Source organism: Botrytis fragariae, assembly GCF_013461495.1.
Source record: "Botrytis fragariae strain BVB16 chromosome Unknown tig00000054, whole genome shotgun sequence".
Taxonomy (NCBI): Eukaryota; Fungi; Ascomycota; class Leotiomycetes; order Helotiales; family Sclerotiniaceae; genus Botrytis; species Botrytis fragariae.
The window spans coordinates 1,197,694-1,215,056 of record NW_023500993.1 but is presented as its reverse complement, the minus strand read 5'-3'; the positions used below and the strand labels follow the sequence as shown (position 1 = coordinate 1,215,056).

The following is a 17,363-nucleotide window of genomic DNA, read 5'->3' as shown; positions in this document are numbered from 1 at the left end:
TCTGCAAATTGCATCGAGTATGCAGAATTCAACAGGGAATCTGATAACACACAAATATTGCACGAATTAGATTCAAGCAACAACACCTAGGTAGCTTGAAGGATTCTGCAAATGATAGATAACGATACCCCGGAAGGAGAGTGGGGGAATAGTAGTAGCGGCGGATGGCATTTGACGGACGCACTAAAATACGGTTTGCCGCTTCGAAATACATCAATGTGACCACTTTCAGATTAAAGAAGTATCAACAAATCAATAATAATAAGGATCAGCCCGACTTACAATCACTTTATGTCGTATCTTTCCCACGCGTTTTCCCCTGAATTGGAATCTTAGAGATAACTAATTGACTTGCTGCTGCACCTCGAGTGAGGTGTTATGACGTTACATAATGGACAGGTGTCTGAAGAACGAAAGAGCATAAATGGCGAGGTACGAGAAGCAGGCCTGGAAGCTGGATTGCCGTCTCCAACCGACGAATATGGAGAAACTCAAAATGATGTCAACGATATGCTTAGATTGGGAAAGAAGCAAGAATTCAAGGTGTGCAAATTACAGTACAGATCACTTCGATGACGACAGCAAATTAACTGAGCCATAGAGAAACTTTAGTCTCATCTCAACGCTTGGTTTCATTTCAATATACATGGCAACATGGGAGTTTGTCCTAGTGTTCGTAATTCACAATTCCCGTGTCGATGAGATAAATCACCTTACAGAACTATAGGTCACTGAGCGTCGGATTGATCAATGGAGGGTTTGCTGGATTGTTCTGGGTATTCATTGGGACGGTGATGTGTTATTCGTCAATCGTGGCGTCGCTTGCAGAAATGGAGTCAATGGCTCCTACGAGCGGTGGTGGGTGCTGCATGGAAAACTTACTCTCTTGAACTGTGGGATTGACGAATTGCAGGTCAATATCACTGGGTTTCCGAATTTTCTCCCCCCAAATATCAAAAGTTCCTAAGTTATACCGCCGGTGATTACACTCCATACCTATTCTCCTTTTCCTCAACCTTCTCCACTTTTGCTAACCATCTCCGCCAGGCTGGATGTCGAGTCTTGGCTGGATCGCCAGCTTTGCCAGTAGCGTCTTTGTCCTTGCTACTCTCGTTGAAGCAATTATAGATATCCGAAACGCAGATTTTTCATTTTCCTCATGGCAATATACACTAATCATGATAGCCTATTTGCTCATAACCATCGTCTTTAACACATGGGGCGCAAGACTCCTGCCTATCATTGAAACCACTTCTTTATTTGGACATTTGGCAGGGTTCCTGATAACTATCATACCACTATGGGTTATGGCACCGAAGAACTCGACAAGAAGTGTATTTTTGGATGTGATTAACAATGGAGGATGGAGTAACACAGGGACGAGTTGTTTGATTGCGCAGGTTAGCGTGCTGTATTGTAATCTTGGTAAGTCATCGAAGAGCTGAATCGTTAAACTGAATTTGAATTCGTGGCTGATGAATGGAGATATATAGGATCTGATAGTGCAGTGCATATCTGTAAGTATTCTATTCTCTCACATGATATGGCCATCTAGATGCTCACATATCACTTAGCCGAAGAAGTAGAAGATGCATCGATCAACGTTCCGCGAGCTATGTGGTGGAGCTACATCCTCAACGTTTTCTTGGGCATTATTACGTTAATAACCATGCTCTTCTGCATCGGACCCCTCGACGCAGCAATCGAATCTCCAGCACCCTATCTGAGCCTGTTTCTAAACACAGGATCTGAGGCCATGGCCACGGCTCTCATGATTATCCTTCGTATGTTCACCAATCTCACACTCCAATTTTAATTTCCATCACATGTCGTGCTCTATTTCCCAAGACAACATTGACACTTCATTTTCACGCATTTCCCTCCCAAATTGTCCTCGGTCGATAATACTGACTCCCTTATCTTGTAGTGATACTTGTCTTTTCTGGAAATATCACAGCGTTAGCTACTACGAGTAGAGAGTTGTGGGCTTTTTCAAGGGATAAGGGTTTTCCATGTTCGCTATGGATATCCAAGGTAGGATTAATCAATTTTTCAACCAACATTCCCTCTTCCTCGGAAATTCTAACGACCTTTAGATGAACCACAAACTCAACATCCCCCCCAATGCCATTTATCTGACCTCCATCCTTACCCTTCTCCTCTGTCTCATAAATTTCGGTTCCTCCTTCGCTTTCAACATCGTTGTCTCCCTCTCCCTCCTCGCCCTTCTTTCTACTTACATGATAAGTATCGGATGTGTTCTGTTGAAGCGCATCCAAGGTGAATCTCTGCCTCCAGCGCGATGGAGTTTAGGGCGATTTGGACTACCGATCAACGCATTTGCTTTTGCGTATTGTGGGTTTGTGATGGTTTGGAGCTGTTTTCCGAATGAGGCGCCGGTCACACTTGGAAATGCTAATGTGAGTAACTTCTTGATCTTCTAGAACTGAAAAGATAAAATTGGAAGATGCAAGATGGGCTAACAACTGGTAGTGGGCACCGGCGGTCTGGTTTGCTGTTATTGTGATCGCAGGCTTGATATATATTGTACACGGGAAGAAACATTATACACCACCAGTGGTGTTCGTAAAAGGGAGAGGAGATAGTGAGATGACGCAAGCAGTAGACTAGAACTTAGATGGGTGAAGTTGTGACATTTTATTGTTTGTCTTGTTTATATCTGTCATGAGAATTAGACGTACATAGGCAATCATAGGAACTTCTGACTAGCGCCCACGGTCTGCGATTTGCAGATAACCCTGGGAGTTGGGAGATGTGAGGCGTGAGGCGTGAGATCCGTACGATACACTATACATATCTTCTTTCTATCATTTTTCCAATCCGAGCTTGTAGCTTATACCCTCGATCAGATGTAATGACAGAAATCTCTCTGGTTTACATTAAAAGGTAAATGAGATAATCTTTTCAATGTTGATGTTCACGATTCATAATACCCAATACCCAGCTCACCTATCGGAAACACTGGCTGTAAATCAAGGGTTGTAAGTATGTCCAGGAACTCACACTGTGTACGGACAATCTCAATCATGATCTTTCTGATGAACGTAAAGTCCAAAGGTCGGAGGTATTCGAGTAGAATTACACGAGGAACTGCACCAAATTTCTCAAAGTCTGGTCTGGGATTGGGACCACGCAACTCCGCCTGAAATCTTGCCATGTTAAGTTCGTCTAGAGGATGCAAGCTTATTCTGATATTTATCAGTGCATTCTATGTTGCAATTTGTGTCAAATTTGCTAGATTATTGGAGCAAGTATTTGCCAACTTTTTGAACATAGTCACTAGACTTATTTAATCATCGAGTTCTACATCCTGGCATTAGTATTTAATCTGATGAACAGCAAGAAGAGATGCCCAACTGGAGATCTGATGAATATTTCCTCGTTCTGATTTTATCCTACGTTGCAGCAAACTTTGTGTTTTGCGTACAACGACAATTCTACTTCAAGTATTGTAGCTCAATACCTGTAGTTCCTCAAGTGGAGGTACCTACAAGGAAAAGTAGGATATAACTACATTGGCTTTACCCGTCCAATAGAAAAGCATGTCTATGAATGCATAGTACAATAATATCTACTTCATATATAGGTATATCCGGTATGTCAATACCCGAATCATACAACATATCTTCATCACCTAGCCATTATCACAATCATTTTGTAACAACATCTTTCTAATCAGACCTGAACTAGAGATTAAGCCAAATCTTCGAAAGACTATGAGCTTTTCATTCGATCCTATCTAATCAAACAAATGATAATACAACGTTTTAAAATCCAGCTTCAGCAGATTAATTCTCTTTCCCAAATCAGTAAAATGGTCGTCAATCATCACGCAAATTCGAGGGTATCCTTGCGACGAGTAAAATTGTACATCCCCCCCTTTCCTTTCACATTCACCCGATCGCTCAAACCTTTCCGCGATTAGGTAGCTCTCCTGTATTCAAGTGGTAGAACTGCATTCATGGTTAGCTACGTTACTTCTGTCGCAGAAACAGGAAAGAAACAGTGAACGAACCTGCCTAGCCTCATCCTCTGTCTTCTCTGTATTCTCTGCTTCACCACCATGAATCAAACCCAATTTATTCTTCCTCACAACGTCGAACCAAAACAACTTATCAAAATCTCCATTTTGGAGTTGCTTCTTGAATTTCTCGATGAAATTGTTGTAGATATTCGGTTCAATAAGTTCAATAAGTTCGGTTCTCATGGTCCTCAAATACTCTCCAGCCTGACCCCAGGTAGAATTTCCAGTACTTCGTTTGAGTAGTGTACGAACAATATCGCCCATTTCTCGAGTAACTTTGACGACGCTATCTGTGGAATCAGTGCTCGAAAGGGCTCGCTTGAATTCTGGGATGGCGTTTTCAACGGTGATTTTTTGACGTTTTTCTCGGCCGAGGAGAGCTTCTACATCGAGACCCGAAAGAGGTTTGACGACTTCTCTATTGCGTTTGGCTTTGGCTGTGGCAGGAACTGTGGTATCATTAGATTAATGAAATTGGAGAAGGATTGGAAAGTGAAGTACCTTTCTTGACATCGGCTACTTCGATCAGCTTCTCAAGCTGGCTACTTGATTTTTCGATAAGCTCAGTGGGAGGATGTGACCATTTTGTTAGAACATCCGGAGGGGGAGGTATGCCTTCATCTGGCTTGACAGCACGTCTGCGTATAGCTTGATTAATACGATGAAGGACAGGAGAGTAGGTGTCCTCGATGGCCATGTATTCCGCTGGTTCACTACCAAAGTCAGTCGTATGCTACCCGCAAGGCTACATAGTCTTTTCTCACCCTTCATCATCCTTCCCGGCTGCTGATAGATCCATACTATCAACGAATTCACTCATCGCAGCTTTCAAGTCATTACTCGGAAGGTTTTTGTGCTTCTCCATTATGCCACCAGAGCTATTGAAAACCTTGTCAAGAGGCGCAAAACGATAAGTTCGTACATCTTCTGCAAATGGAAGGGGCACATCAATGAGTCCTTCAAGACCAGGCTCTATGAGGGGAGCAAGAAGTACAATTAGTGGATCTGATCCATCTTTCTTGACTATTCTAGCCACAGCACACGAGTCCAGCTCATGAAGAGCATGGATGAGAGACGACAATGCCATTCTTGCCTTCTCGTTTGTCTTTTGAGCAATAGTGATGCAACTCTCTCCCATGTTGAGATATCTCTCGTACTAAAAATGTTAGGCCATACATAAAGATGCCTTGAGTATATGTTCTTACATCGTTTGGTACAAATCCCATAATCGAGAAGTCTTTTATTGTCTGAAGCTTTGTAATACTTTCATCCGATTGACTGATAGGAACAATAGTGCTGCCATAATCGTAGCCCCTTTCCAGAGCATCTTTTTCGACATCTCTTTTACCACCGGGTGCAGTTGGATCATTGACCTTATAAGTCCTTGCTTGTGTGACTGAGGTAAGATCATCAGCATCCGGTAGGTCGACATCGATCGGTTCATCTGTTACTCGGTCAACGTAACTCTTCGCGGAAACAGGTTTGGCTTGTTTTGTTTTGAAATATCGAGCAACATCTATCGATATAGCTGTTTCGGGATATTTCTTCACATCTCCTAGAATAAGTGGTCCTGTGTAAGTATTATACTCTCTTGTGACTTTGACTACAGGTGTTGCGAGGGCTTCAATCGCTTCAGCTGTGGTGCCGAAAGTTCCATCCGAACATTTCTCTGTGAAAGATCTGAGGAGTTTTTCATTTTCAGACTATCAATAATTAGATTTGAAAGAATGATCAGCGGATTGGAGATCTTCGCACCTTGACCAGGTCTTTGTCTTCCTCCTTAAAACCATACTCTGCATCATCAAAGTCGACTCCTCTAGTCTCGTGTTAGCGAAGTCAATCTTATAAAAGAGAACAACTTACATGACGACTAGTCTTATATCATTGTTGTTGATTTCCTTCGCAATATCATCAAGCTCCTCGCCGTTCATAAATCCATGACCATCCGTAATCAAAACGATCTTCCTGGCATACTTGCCTGGCTTTCCACTTTTCAGCGTAGTATGCTTTTTGATCATTTCCATCGCAACAACAATCGCCGATATAGCGTCTCCATCATCGGTATTACTAGGTTTGACAGCCTCTTTCACTTCCTCCAATTGTTGCATCTGAAATTGACCAAGATGTTTCAATACAGATATGTTCGCATACCCCTCTTCTCCACCACTATGCAATTCATTGTCCGTTTCATCAGTACGGAAGCCAACAATACCAATCCCATCAGTTTTGCGATCAGTAGACATCGTCAACGTGATCTTATCCCAGACATATCGCATACCATATTCGAGGTCAGTTTCCACGCGTCCATGGTGACAGTCTCCCAGGGATTTGCCTAAATCGACGACGTAGACAGTTGCTTGTTTTTCCATTATGAGAGAGAGATGCTAAAAGTTTACATGAGATAAATTTCAAATAGGGAGAGGTTAGTTTGGAAACTAAATAGGGTTTCAATCGCGGTGTCAAACAGAAAGCGATCAGGCAGACGCGCCATGGGGTCTCTAAATTCACGGGAATCACGCAATCACGTGTAACGGACCTCGGTGTTTGTAGCATCATGCATCTGTGAATGAAGCCGTCATCATGTAAACAGTTATCAGACCATCCATCCACTTCGCGGCGATTTGAATTGCCACTTATTAACCCGACATTCATTGACTTTTCCCCCCATTGACCAATTCTCAAATACAATACTAAAAAGCTCATCAAAGGTTTTCTACAATTAAACATTCAAAATGCCAGACCTTTCAATCCTTAAAACCCCCGGCCCATACCACATCATAACGTATGTTTTGCCCCTCCTTCTTTTACCCAGCTAACAACTCTCTCATTCTAGTTATGGAACCCTTCTCGGAACCCAATTCTTTCAATCTTTTGTCAATGGAATTGTAGCCTACAAATCTCTTCCTCGTCCTCAATTTTCCGTCCTACAACAAAACATCTTCCCAATCTACTTCGGTATTCAAACTGCGCTTCCAGCCGTGCTAGCAATTACTTATCCAGGCTCGCGCACACACCTGGGGACTGTATCAGGAATCTCAGGGACCCTGGCCGAGGTTAATAGATGGAGTGTCATGGTGCCATTGGCCACAATGTTCGTGACGGGATTGGCGAATTTGGTGGTTATTGGACCGGCTACTACGAGGATTATGAAGGAGAGGAAACATCAGGGTAGGTTGTTAGGTTGAGTGAGGGCTAGGATGAAGGGACTGAATGTATACGTTGGAAAAGACTAACAGTTATATTCACAGAAACGAAAGACGGAAAGAAATCCTATGATGCAGCGCCACATTCAAGAGAAATGCAGAGGCTAAACAAGGCATTCGGAAAAATGCATGGGGCTTCCTCATTGGTGAATTTGGTATCCTTCCTTGCTACGATTTGGTATGGTGCTAGCCTTGCCGAGAGATTGCAATAAATGAATATGAAGCTCGAAAGCTGGTGAGCGGATGAATCTAACTCCCAGAATTGGCATGCAAGTAGTTGTATATAGGTAGTGGATGGGTTAACATACATGTTGATTGTTGAGGTACACTCGCAGAGTTCACTGGATGGTGGTTTGGGGTAGATTTATATAATGGGGAGTCATCATGTCCAAAGAGCTGCGGAAAATGGTTGATTGTGACAAGAATATCTGCAGTTATGAAGATACTATCGAAACACAGCATGAGAAATCTTTGGTTTTATGACTACAAAACTTCCTCTGAAATTGACATTGACTTATTCTACCATAATTCTGAATACAAATAGTCACCTATCAACAAAAAGCAAATAATTCAATTCAACCGAAGTGGGCAAACATATTCTTACAAACTCCTATATCCCACGCCACCTACGACTGGTATTCATAAGCTATGGAGTCAAATCCATCCACCCGATTCTCATAGCAGTCTTCAAACTGAAAGCGTAACAGCACCGAATTCCATCATGTGATATACAAAGGCAACCCAACCTCATTATTGCCTTTCATGCATATTTGCGTAACTGTTTGAGATATTAGTAAATATAGACCTCAGAAGAGCAAATAAAAAACTTACATCAAGCGTCAAAGTTTTCGAGCTATTCACTTCCTGATCTCTGAAAACGCCGACCAAACTCTCACTTCCTTGGAACAGTCCAGTCTTCAAACTAATGACGATGAATTGCATGCCAGGTCCCGCATGCTCCTTGATGTAATTTCTGATCTTTTCTACGTTCGCATTGTCAAGGGCAGCATCGACTTCATCCAAGACGAAAAATGGAGAGGGTTGGTAACTATGAACTGCGAACAGTAAAGCCAAGGCTGCCATAGTTTTCTCACCACCAGATAGATGCTCCATATCACGAAAACGTTTAAGTGGCGGCATGGCGTGGTATTTGATTCCAGAGAGATACGGGGCGTCGCTATCTTCAATATCCAGATATGCCTGACCACCGAGAGGGAAAGTGGCTGAGCGTGTAAGATCTTTGTACACATGAGTGATTTGATCGGATATATGTGCGAAAGCTTTATTGAAGCGATCATATCGTTTTTCCTTGATTTCGTTGAATGCATCACGAGTAGCTTTTGCAGCATCACGAGCGGCGTTAAAGTCCTTGTCAGTATCTCGAAGACGTGTCTCGACAACATCCAGTCGCTCAATCGCTCGCATATTAGGGTTGAGTTTCTCAAGTTCTGAGTTGAGGGTAGAAATCTTTTCTTGCAGTTGCTCCTCAACATCTTCATCATCGGGCTATTTCGTGTTAGTAAAGAAATTTTGACATATTGCAGACTACTTACATTTTTCAAGTCATCTGAAAGCCCATCGAAATCCACATCTATGCCGTAATCGTTGATAATTTCCTCGGGGGCCTGATCACCTTCATCAACATCCATGGCGTCGGGATCCTCTTGTCGCAAGCTCTCGTTCGCAGGGAGACTATCTAAAGATTTTGAGCCTGCTGCCAATGGTACAGCTATTTGTTCCATCTTGCAGCGTCGTAACAGAGCATATCGGTTCGCGCTGGTTCGCTGAGCTACTGTCTCAAGAGTCGTGATGGATTTTGTACGCTCATCAATTCCCTTGCTCGCTTTTTGTAGGTCGTGCCTTGCGACATTGACTTTGTCAGTTTTTGCCGCGAGTTTTTCTTTGTGTTTCTGAAGGGCATCCTCCAGCTCAGTCACGGCTGCTCGGTCTTCATCCATCGCCCGTGCAAGCTTTTCTTTTCCTGCCTCGTATTCCTCGATGTCAGATTCAAATTTCTCAATGTTGTTCTCAAGGTTAGCTAGGCGGGTCTTAATTTCCAATAGGTGATTGTCTTCCCAAGCCACCTGGCTTTTCAACGTTTGTTTTTGTTTCTCAAACTCATTCTTCTTCTCCAAAGCCTCTTGCTCAAGACTACCTTGCTGTGCTTCATAATCTCTAATATTTGAGTATTCAGTTCTCTTGCAGAAATTGGAGAAGATCTTGTCCGCAACTTTCGCGATAGCCCGTTGAAACTCTTCCACCTTTCGCCGAGACTTTTCAAGTTCTGCACTCTTTTCTTCGTACTTGGGCTCTACATCTTCTAGTTGGCGTTGTTCATGATTTAGCTTCTTTTGTTCACTGGCAATGTTCTTCTCAAATTCGACCAATTCATTCTGCTCATAGGTAACCTTCTGGTGTAGGTTGTTGATGGCGTTCGTCAATTGTTCCTCCTCGCCTGTTCTCTTTTTGTTAGCATCTAGTGCCCTGATCTCGCGAGTATATTTTTCCTCAAGAGCCCTGAGCTTATCCATCTCAGCATCACCGAAAGCTCGCTTGTTACCACGTCCTTCGGGAACACGTCCACCGGTAATATTACCAGCTTTGGCGATCATGACACCATCCAAAGTTACAGCTTTGACTTGGAGCTTTTTCCGATAACATATGTCTTTGGCTGTTGCGATATCATCACAGACAATCGAGCTTCCACATGCGTAAGACATAGCTCTTTCAACAGACGAGTCAAAATCAATTGTGTCGATAGTCAGGCGGGCCTTGGCCAGTCCTTTCAACGAAGAGTTTGTTGCGTTGACCTTGATATTGTCCAAAGGGATAAAAGTCATAGGGGACTTTTTGCGATCTTTCAACCATTGCACACACTCGGTACCAGTCTTCTCCGTATCGACAACAATGGAGTCAAAGTCTCGACCAAGAGCTGTACTTACAGCTTCTTCGAATTTCTTCTGCTTAGGCTTGCAAAGGTCGCCGATGCGTCCTTTAACGCCAGGGAATATTCGCTTCATTTCGGTTATTGTTTCTTTGACTCTTCTCTCCTTCTCGCCCTCTCTTCGACCATATTCACCCTCTTTGATTTGTTTGAGAATTTCTTGAAGTTTCTCTTCGAGGTCAGTCTTTAATTGGTTGTGTCGAACGCGTTCTGACCTGAGAGAGTTATGCTCCTCTCTCTTCGCGTTTCTGTCCCTAGTTGTCTCGGCAATCGACTCCTTAAGGTTGTCTCTGCGTCTCATGCTGGTGTCCAACTCACTTTGGAGCTTTTCCACCGAAGCCTGCGCAGCCTCCATTTTACCTTTCAAACTGTTCGCGGTAACTTCATCGGTTTTCAATTGGCGGACCAGATTGTCTAGCTTAGCTTGATCCTCGGATGTCTTCTTGACGACTTCGGACTTGAGCTTCTGGTACTCCTTGAAATCATCGTCACTTAGTTGCTTTCCCTGATTTTTAAGAGTTTCCTGCCACTGGACCTCGAATTGTTTCTGTGCCTTTTCAACTAACGCGAGGTCCTTTTTAAGTTTCGCAATTTTCCCGGACTTGTCGTCCCGCTCTTTTGCTACGAGGACCGACTTCCTTCTCAACATTTCGATTTGAGATGTGACAGTCTTGATTTTTTCATCAAATGGTACCAACTCAACTTCCTTCTCCTCAAGTTCTTTTTCCTTCCGCTTAATATTTCGCTCTATCCGGCTGGCATCTTTGTTAACTTTGGCTTGTTCTGCTCTAGCAGCATCCAAGTTATTCTGATACTTTTCCACGCCACGGCGGTACTCCTTCAGGTTTTCCTGGTGTTCTTGAATGCTAGCGCTCGACTCGTCCATCACTCTTTGAAAATGGTACAACTTCCATAAGATGTGCTCAATGATGGCTTCATCCTTTTCCACTGCCTTGTTCTGGAAGGCCTCAGCCTCTTTCTTTTGCTCTTGATACTGCTTAATCTCGGAATTAATGCCACGTCTGCGATGGAGGCTATAATTTTGCTCGTCTGCTGCCTTCTCCGCCTCCTCTTGCAATCTCTCATATTCAGCTTTATATTCCAGACTGCCAGATATTTGTTCGATGAGTCGGGTCAGATCCTTCGGTGATTGCGACGCAATAGCTTCAACATCGCCTTGAAACACCAAAAAGTTTCGAGCTTTAATCAATATGTTTTCGGATTCAAGGGCATCATTGTATGCTTGTGCGGTGACGACGCGATCGTTGATGCGATATTCACTGGCACCTTGGTTTGTGATTGAACGCTTCCATTTCTGTTCCTCGCCCTGATCATCTTCGTAAACAGCCATAACCCACGCACTCTTGGGATCGTTGCGCGCCGGCTTTTGGGATTGTGATTCCTCATCCGAACCTTCTCCATCCCCATTTGCGAGTCCATTGGCAGTTGGGTCAACCGCGGATCCATCATCGTTGATTTTTGAGGTTTTCAATACTCTTCCGCGGTATACGAGATCTCGCAATTGTGCAGATCGTAAATGAGACGACTTGATGCCTAGAACAAAAGAGATCGCGTCCATGCTGTTATTCAATTAGCAGTCTGCTGATGATGATTGGCAAACCACCTACGAATTCGATTTTCCAGAGCCATTTGGACCGATTATGGAGGTAAAATACGAGTCTCCAAACAAGAGTACATGGTGCCCCTTATACGACTTGAAATCTACATACGATCAGCTTGAGCAATAGCATTAATAGCGCGACCATCTTACTGAAAAGCTCGAGGCGTATGAGTTTTCCCATCTTGACTTATACGCGTTGATCGCAGCGGGGTGCACGCGTTAAGAAAGAAGAGTAACTACCAAGGTAAGATCCAGTCAGGAATAAATAGAGATTATTATGAGTGGCGCATTAACATGGCATCCGTAGCGAGTGATAATGCGTCTGGAATGATAAGATAGAGGTAAATTTCGGTGCGAAGAGAGGGTAGGTTTGCGATTTCTTAAACTCCAACTTTCCCAGCTGCTCTACTGAGCATCACAAAAAGTCGCGGACGCGAATTATGGATCACATGACATTTAGTCAAGCTATCCTTCATCACTAGCTCACCAGCTCACCAGCTCACCTCGAGCTCACTTCTATTCACCCCATGTCATAATGGTCAACCGTACCCCCTTAGATAATCAGGGTTCTAATGTCTTAAAGTAGCAATGACGAAATGTATTCCCCAGATCAACTTTATTGATTGATTGGTAGCAATTCCAAGGCCTGTACACGACTGTACTTTTAGCTAGTAAAAGTTATTTGCTTTCTATTGGAGACAGCGATTATACCAAATAAAAAGTGACAAGTTTTTTGGGGGAAGATATCCTCATCTCCCTATTTCATCCCTTCGAAATCTAACTAACATCTACAATAAAGAATCTCTTGTGATCAAGCAAAAGTTCACTCTTTTTCTAGATACTAATAAACTAGGTGGTCTGTTTCCATCTTGACACCAACATCCAACCACATCTCTCAAAGCAAGCACGATCTCACTTCCTTCAACATTACTCACGAAAGAACTGGTCCAGAACAAAACCTATCTATTTTGAGGACTAGTTTCGAGTCGAGAGGCACCTAAAACATCTAACTCTTCTTTGATCACCTATCACCTTTTCGAACTTTGTTCATGTGCTTCGATCAACAGTAGCCATTACCACTTGGGCATTCTTAAACGCATATTAAGACTCTCCATCCGCAGCAGCATACTTTTCTGTAAGTTACCCTAATTGTTGTTTTTTTATCTGTGATATTCGGGTGCATAGCACAAGATTCCTGGACACATGGCTGATATAGCTTTAAGAGGTGCTTCTGCGTTTAGGCGCATTTGTTTCTACGACCCGATTCACGCCCGTCCACGTTCGATAGCAGAAATGACTGAACCTATACCCATACCAGCTTCTAAGTCGGAGCCTGCACTCGAGTCAACTTCGCTATCTTCTGAACAACATCTTGCTGGCGGGGATTCCTCAACTGGAAGCTCTCCCCCGGAGGATGGCATTACGCCCACATACACAACCTCCGAAAATGGAAGTCCTCGTCTTTCAAGGCGCCCTTCTGCCTCTGGAAGTAGCACATATCAAGAAGATTGGGAACCTTGGCCTCCTTTGGATAAGATCACTGTCTTCGACTTATTAGAGAACTTTGATTTGCCTCAACAACTCGAAAGGATACAGAGAAATCTGTCCGCGCAATCCCAAAAGGTTCGAAAGCAGCGAGACAAGTTAAAGACAAGATCCAGTTATGCAAAGACCCGGGTTGTTGAAGAATGGCGAAAGCGTGTTCCAACGGCCGATGAGCAGCTGGACAGATATAAAAAGAGGATGCGCGATAGTGTTGACAAACTTGGGACACGCTGGAATGATACAAAATCAGTGACGATTCGAGAAAAGGTCTCCTTCATTTGTGGAGTCTTGAATGTTCTCATTAGTGGCTACTTGATCGGAGGATATCCTGAGTTGTTCCACTGGTGGTACACTGCCCAATTGCTATACTTCATGCCAATCCGGTTTTATGCCTACCACAAACGGGGATATCATTATTTTCTCGCAGATCTCTGTTACTTTACAAACTTCCTCTGTTTTCTCTCCATTTGGATCTTTCCACATTCAAAACGACTATTCATCAGCACTTACTGCCTGGCCATGGGCAACAATGCAGTAGCGATTGCCATGTGGAGGAATTCTATGGTATTTCACAGTTTCGACAAGGTTACGTCTCTCTTTATTCACATAATGCCCTGCGTAACACTTCATTGTCTTGTCCATCTCATCGACCCATCCGTCCAACAATCACGTTTCAGTGCCATCTACGATATACGTACATCTCCAGTAGGGTCAAGTAATCATTACGGCCTGTTATCCATGGCATTGTGGTCATCTATCCCATATGCAATATGGCAACTTTCTTATCATTTTCTCATCACTGTCCGCCGCCGTGAGAAGATTGCTGCAGGTCGTCCGACATCGTTCACCTGGCTGCTAAAATCATACTCCAAAGTCTGGATTGGCAAAGCGGTTCTCGCTCTTCCTGAATCTATGCAAGAGCCCGCATTTATGCTTATTCAATACTCGTATGCGTTGCTCACCATGTTACCATGCCCTCTATGGTTCTGGTACCGATATGCGTCTGCGTCATTCCTCATGGCAGTATTCTGCTGGTCTGTTTACAACGGCGCCAATTATTACATCGAAGTCTTTGGCAAACGTTTCCAAAACGAGCTTGAGGAGATGAAGCGAGAAGTTCAGAAATGGCATAATACTCCCGAATTAATGACATCTCCTTTGATGACACCCAGATCTGAGGGTGGAGAAATATTAAGTAACGATGGCGAGACAAAGAGACCAGGTCACCTAAGAAGTACTAGCCTGGACAAGATTCCATTACTCAACGACCAAGGAGGTAGTTCTGGAATAGACGGAGGTGCAAAGGATGTCGTGAAGACAAGAAAGGCAGATGACACATCGGCTTGATCGTACATAGGGCCATGACTGATATAGATTTTGGCTCATTCATTTTGAACTCCGGGACTTCCTTTTCCGTTCACGCGTTTTTGTTCTGCTTTCAATTTGTGCGGTCATTGTGAGATTTTGCTTTACGAAATGGAAGGGGGGTGGACGTGTGTAGGCGTAGCGAGAGGGATATACCACAAACTGGCAGTTGGGAGTTAGGTGTTTACGCGTACATATAGATAATGAACCTCCTAATACAAGAAAATGAATACAAACCTAGCACCTATATTATATCTTCCATTATACCTAAACTGTTACACTTCCTAATGCTTAGAAAACTACCCATGAAACTGATGTATCAATGATGATCCACTTTATCTACATCTCGTGAACCTTCTCAGCCCGATCACTCTTAATGTCCGTTATTGGAGATACATCACCATCGGTGTTACTCTCCCCAAGAATCCTGTCTAACCCTACCTCGCGACGTACAGCTTCCATTCTTTCGAGATCGCCCCGGCCTACACCTTCGCTGCCGAACACTAGGTCCATCTCCTCCACTGTTTAATTTGTTAGCTCATAATCCGTCATAGATGCATAATTCAGGAAGTTCTGAAGTTGCGTGAGACAACACGACAATAATGGGAAATAGCATGACGTCCATCATCTCTCATTCCTCACAAATACTGGAAAATACTCACAGCCTAATCTCTTCGTCTCCGGTACACCCCACCATATAAATGCCGCTCCGAGATAGGTTAACAATCCAAAGATTATATAGGTACCATAAGAAATACCACTCAACATATCAGGTGTTACTTGGCCGACGATGAAGTTATTCATCCAGTTTGAGGAGGCGCCGAGTGCGATGCCGTAGGGACGATTGGAGAGGGGCCAGATTTCTGCCACGAGGATCCAGGCGCAGGGACCCCAGGAATAGCCGAAGTGGATTACGAAGAGCCTTTTACATGTTAGATCCAGGAAGAAAAGAAGTATGTGGTGAGAAGGGGAGGGGAGAGACAAACCAAACCATAGCCACAGCAGCCCAGCCCGCGGCTTTATGTTCCTCCCATGAATCTCTGTTTTTGGCTACGATGACGGCGATGATTATGTGGCATGTAGCCATGCCGATTGCACCGATTGTAAGAATGGGTTTGCGACCTAGCTTGTCGATGTAGAGGACAGATGGGATGGTTGCGATGAACATCACGATGCCGACAACGCCAGTTGCGAGGAGAGAGATAGTGTTGCTGGAGAGACCAAGGGAGGCGAAAATTGTAGGAGCGTAGTAGAGAATCGCCTGAAGGGAGAGGAGAAAGTGTTAGTGGAAATCTCATAAGATGTTGACATATTAGGGCTTGAAGGGAGGAGGTAATTGCACATACGTTAATACCTGTCCACTGTTGAAAGAACATAGTAACGGTCGCTACTATCACTCTCTTAAACATAGGTTTTGTCTTGAACAAACTCCCAATTGCCACAAACTGTAATTTCGCCGTATTCATCCAAGTCAACTCTTGGAGACCAGGCCATAATTCAGCAATCGATCTCTTTTCAAACAAACTCTGGACCTTGATTTCCAAAAACTCTATTTCAACCAACTCATGGTCTTGGGGTAAATTTCTCAGTTGTGCTAGCACTTTCCTAGCCTCCGCTTCTCTTCCGTGATGTACTAGCCATCTAGGCGAGAAAGGCATGAACAAGATGCCGACAAAAAGAATTACAGCCGGAAATAGCTGTAGACAAATTGGTACAAGCCACGCTGCATCAGATTGCGTCGCGCCGGTTCCTCCTATATAGTTCGTGCCGTAATCGATCCAGAAGGATATCATTATACCGGCACAGATGGCAAGTTGTTGGAGGGCAATGAGAGATCCGCGCACTTCAGGCGGAGCGACTTCGGCATTGTACATAGGGACAATCATACTGAGACTTCCCACGCCCATTCCAGTAATGAAACGACCGCCCAAGATGGCGGAGTGGCCAACGGAGATGGAAGTCGCTTGGACTATGACGCCGATGATAAATACAGCTATATTTGAGCATAAAGTGTCAATATCCTTTTCAAAACGACTCCACCTCTTCCTAGGCATCTGGAACTCTTTACGTATTGGGAATTGAAAAAAAGAAGCGTACCGGTAGCAATCAGAATCCCGTACTTTCTACTTAATGCCTCTGCCATAAATCCGCTTAGGAGTGCTCCAAGCCACGCGCCCAATTCCAATATACTAGTTAACCATCCTTTTCTGCTTTGATCTGCCGGATCTGTGCTATCATAGTTTCCCATGTGAGACATAAATGAGTTCATAGTGAGCACACCAGAAAAAACGCCTTGATTGTAGCCCTGTTTTTCACACAATGTGAATTAATTTCGTAATCAATTTTTCTCTCGAGGGAATTTATTTGGAGCCACATACATATAACAATCCTCCAATGCAAGCGAACAAGGCAATACTGAAGACTCGAAAGTTTTTAACTAAAGCCGCTGGGCCACTGGCGCCCATAAGCTTTTGTCGACGTTGCAGAGCCGCATCGTGAACGCCGTGAACGGGAGCCCCGACTGCCATAGTAAATGATATCTTGTTATATGAGCTTTCACAACAGCGAGGTTTTAGGGACGAAAAATCAGAATCTAGCAAGACGATAACCGGGAATTGTCTATCTTTATATTTTTCTTAC

General features: G+C 43.7%; 6 protein-coding genes across 6 annotated transcripts; 3 read left to right on the top strand and 3 right to left on the bottom strand.

Moving 5' to 3' along the window:
* Nucleotides 1-378: 378 nt before the first annotated feature.
* Nucleotides 379-2,631, top strand: Bfra_005140 (putative amino acid transporter protein; the record flags this gene model as incomplete). Its single annotated transcript, XM_037335527.1, has 10 exons — nucleotides 379-543; nucleotides 602-672; nucleotides 728-858; nucleotides 914-979; nucleotides 1,048-1,425; nucleotides 1,494-1,517; nucleotides 1,575-1,784; nucleotides 1,928-2,034; nucleotides 2,097-2,420; nucleotides 2,494-2,631. The coding sequence occupies 10 exons, from the start codon at nucleotides 379-381 to the stop codon at nucleotides 2,629-2,631; spliced, it is 1,614 nt and encodes a 537-aa protein (XP_037192622.1).
* A 1,295-nt stretch (nucleotides 2,632-3,926) lies between these two features.
* Nucleotides 3,927-6,414, bottom strand: Bfra_005139 (putative ku family dna protein; the record flags this gene model as incomplete). Its single annotated transcript, XM_037335526.1, has 7 exons — nucleotides 3,927-3,974; nucleotides 4,037-4,494; nucleotides 4,547-4,758; nucleotides 4,810-5,201; nucleotides 5,251-5,748; nucleotides 5,801-5,861; nucleotides 5,909-6,414. 7 exons carry the CDS (start codon nucleotides 6,412-6,414, stop codon nucleotides 3,927-3,929), a joined length of 2,175 nt encoding a protein of 724 aa, XP_037192621.1.
* Nucleotides 6,415-6,777: 363 nt separating this feature from the next.
* Nucleotides 6,778-7,460, top strand: Bfra_005138 (uncharacterized protein; the record flags this gene model as incomplete). Its single annotated transcript, XM_037335525.1, has 3 exons — nucleotides 6,778-6,827; nucleotides 6,879-7,213; nucleotides 7,294-7,460. The coding sequence occupies 3 exons, from the start codon at nucleotides 6,778-6,780 to the stop codon at nucleotides 7,458-7,460; spliced, it is 552 nt and encodes a 183-aa protein (XP_037192620.1).
* A 548-nt stretch (nucleotides 7,461-8,008) lies between these two features.
* Bfra_005137 (putative smc1 protein) lies at nucleotides 8,009-11,994 on the bottom strand (the record flags this gene model as incomplete). The annotated part of the gene is made up of 5 exons (XM_037335524.1): nucleotides 8,009-8,026; nucleotides 8,080-8,754; nucleotides 8,802-11,772; nucleotides 11,821-11,914; nucleotides 11,964-11,994. 5 exons carry the CDS (start codon nucleotides 11,992-11,994, stop codon nucleotides 8,009-8,011), a joined length of 3,789 nt encoding a protein of 1,262 aa, XP_037192619.1.
* Nucleotides 11,995-13,016: 1,022 nt separating this feature from the next.
* Nucleotides 13,017-14,705, top strand: Bfra_005136 (putative f-box protein; the record flags this gene model as incomplete). Its single annotated transcript, XM_037335523.1, has 1 exon — nucleotides 13,017-14,705. One exon carries the CDS (start codon nucleotides 13,017-13,019, stop codon nucleotides 14,703-14,705), a length of 1,689 nt encoding a protein of 562 aa, XP_037192618.1.
* A 357-nt stretch (nucleotides 14,706-15,062) lies between these two features.
* Bfra_005135 (putative quinate permease protein) lies at nucleotides 15,063-17,251 on the bottom strand (the record flags this gene model as incomplete). The annotated part of the gene is made up of 6 exons (XM_037335522.1): nucleotides 15,063-15,244; nucleotides 15,386-15,645; nucleotides 15,710-15,984; nucleotides 16,070-16,716; nucleotides 16,821-17,028; nucleotides 17,102-17,251. The coding sequence occupies 6 exons, from the start codon at nucleotides 17,249-17,251 to the stop codon at nucleotides 15,063-15,065; spliced, it is 1,722 nt and encodes a 573-aa protein (XP_037192617.1).
* Nucleotides 17,252-17,363: the final 112 nt, after the last annotated feature.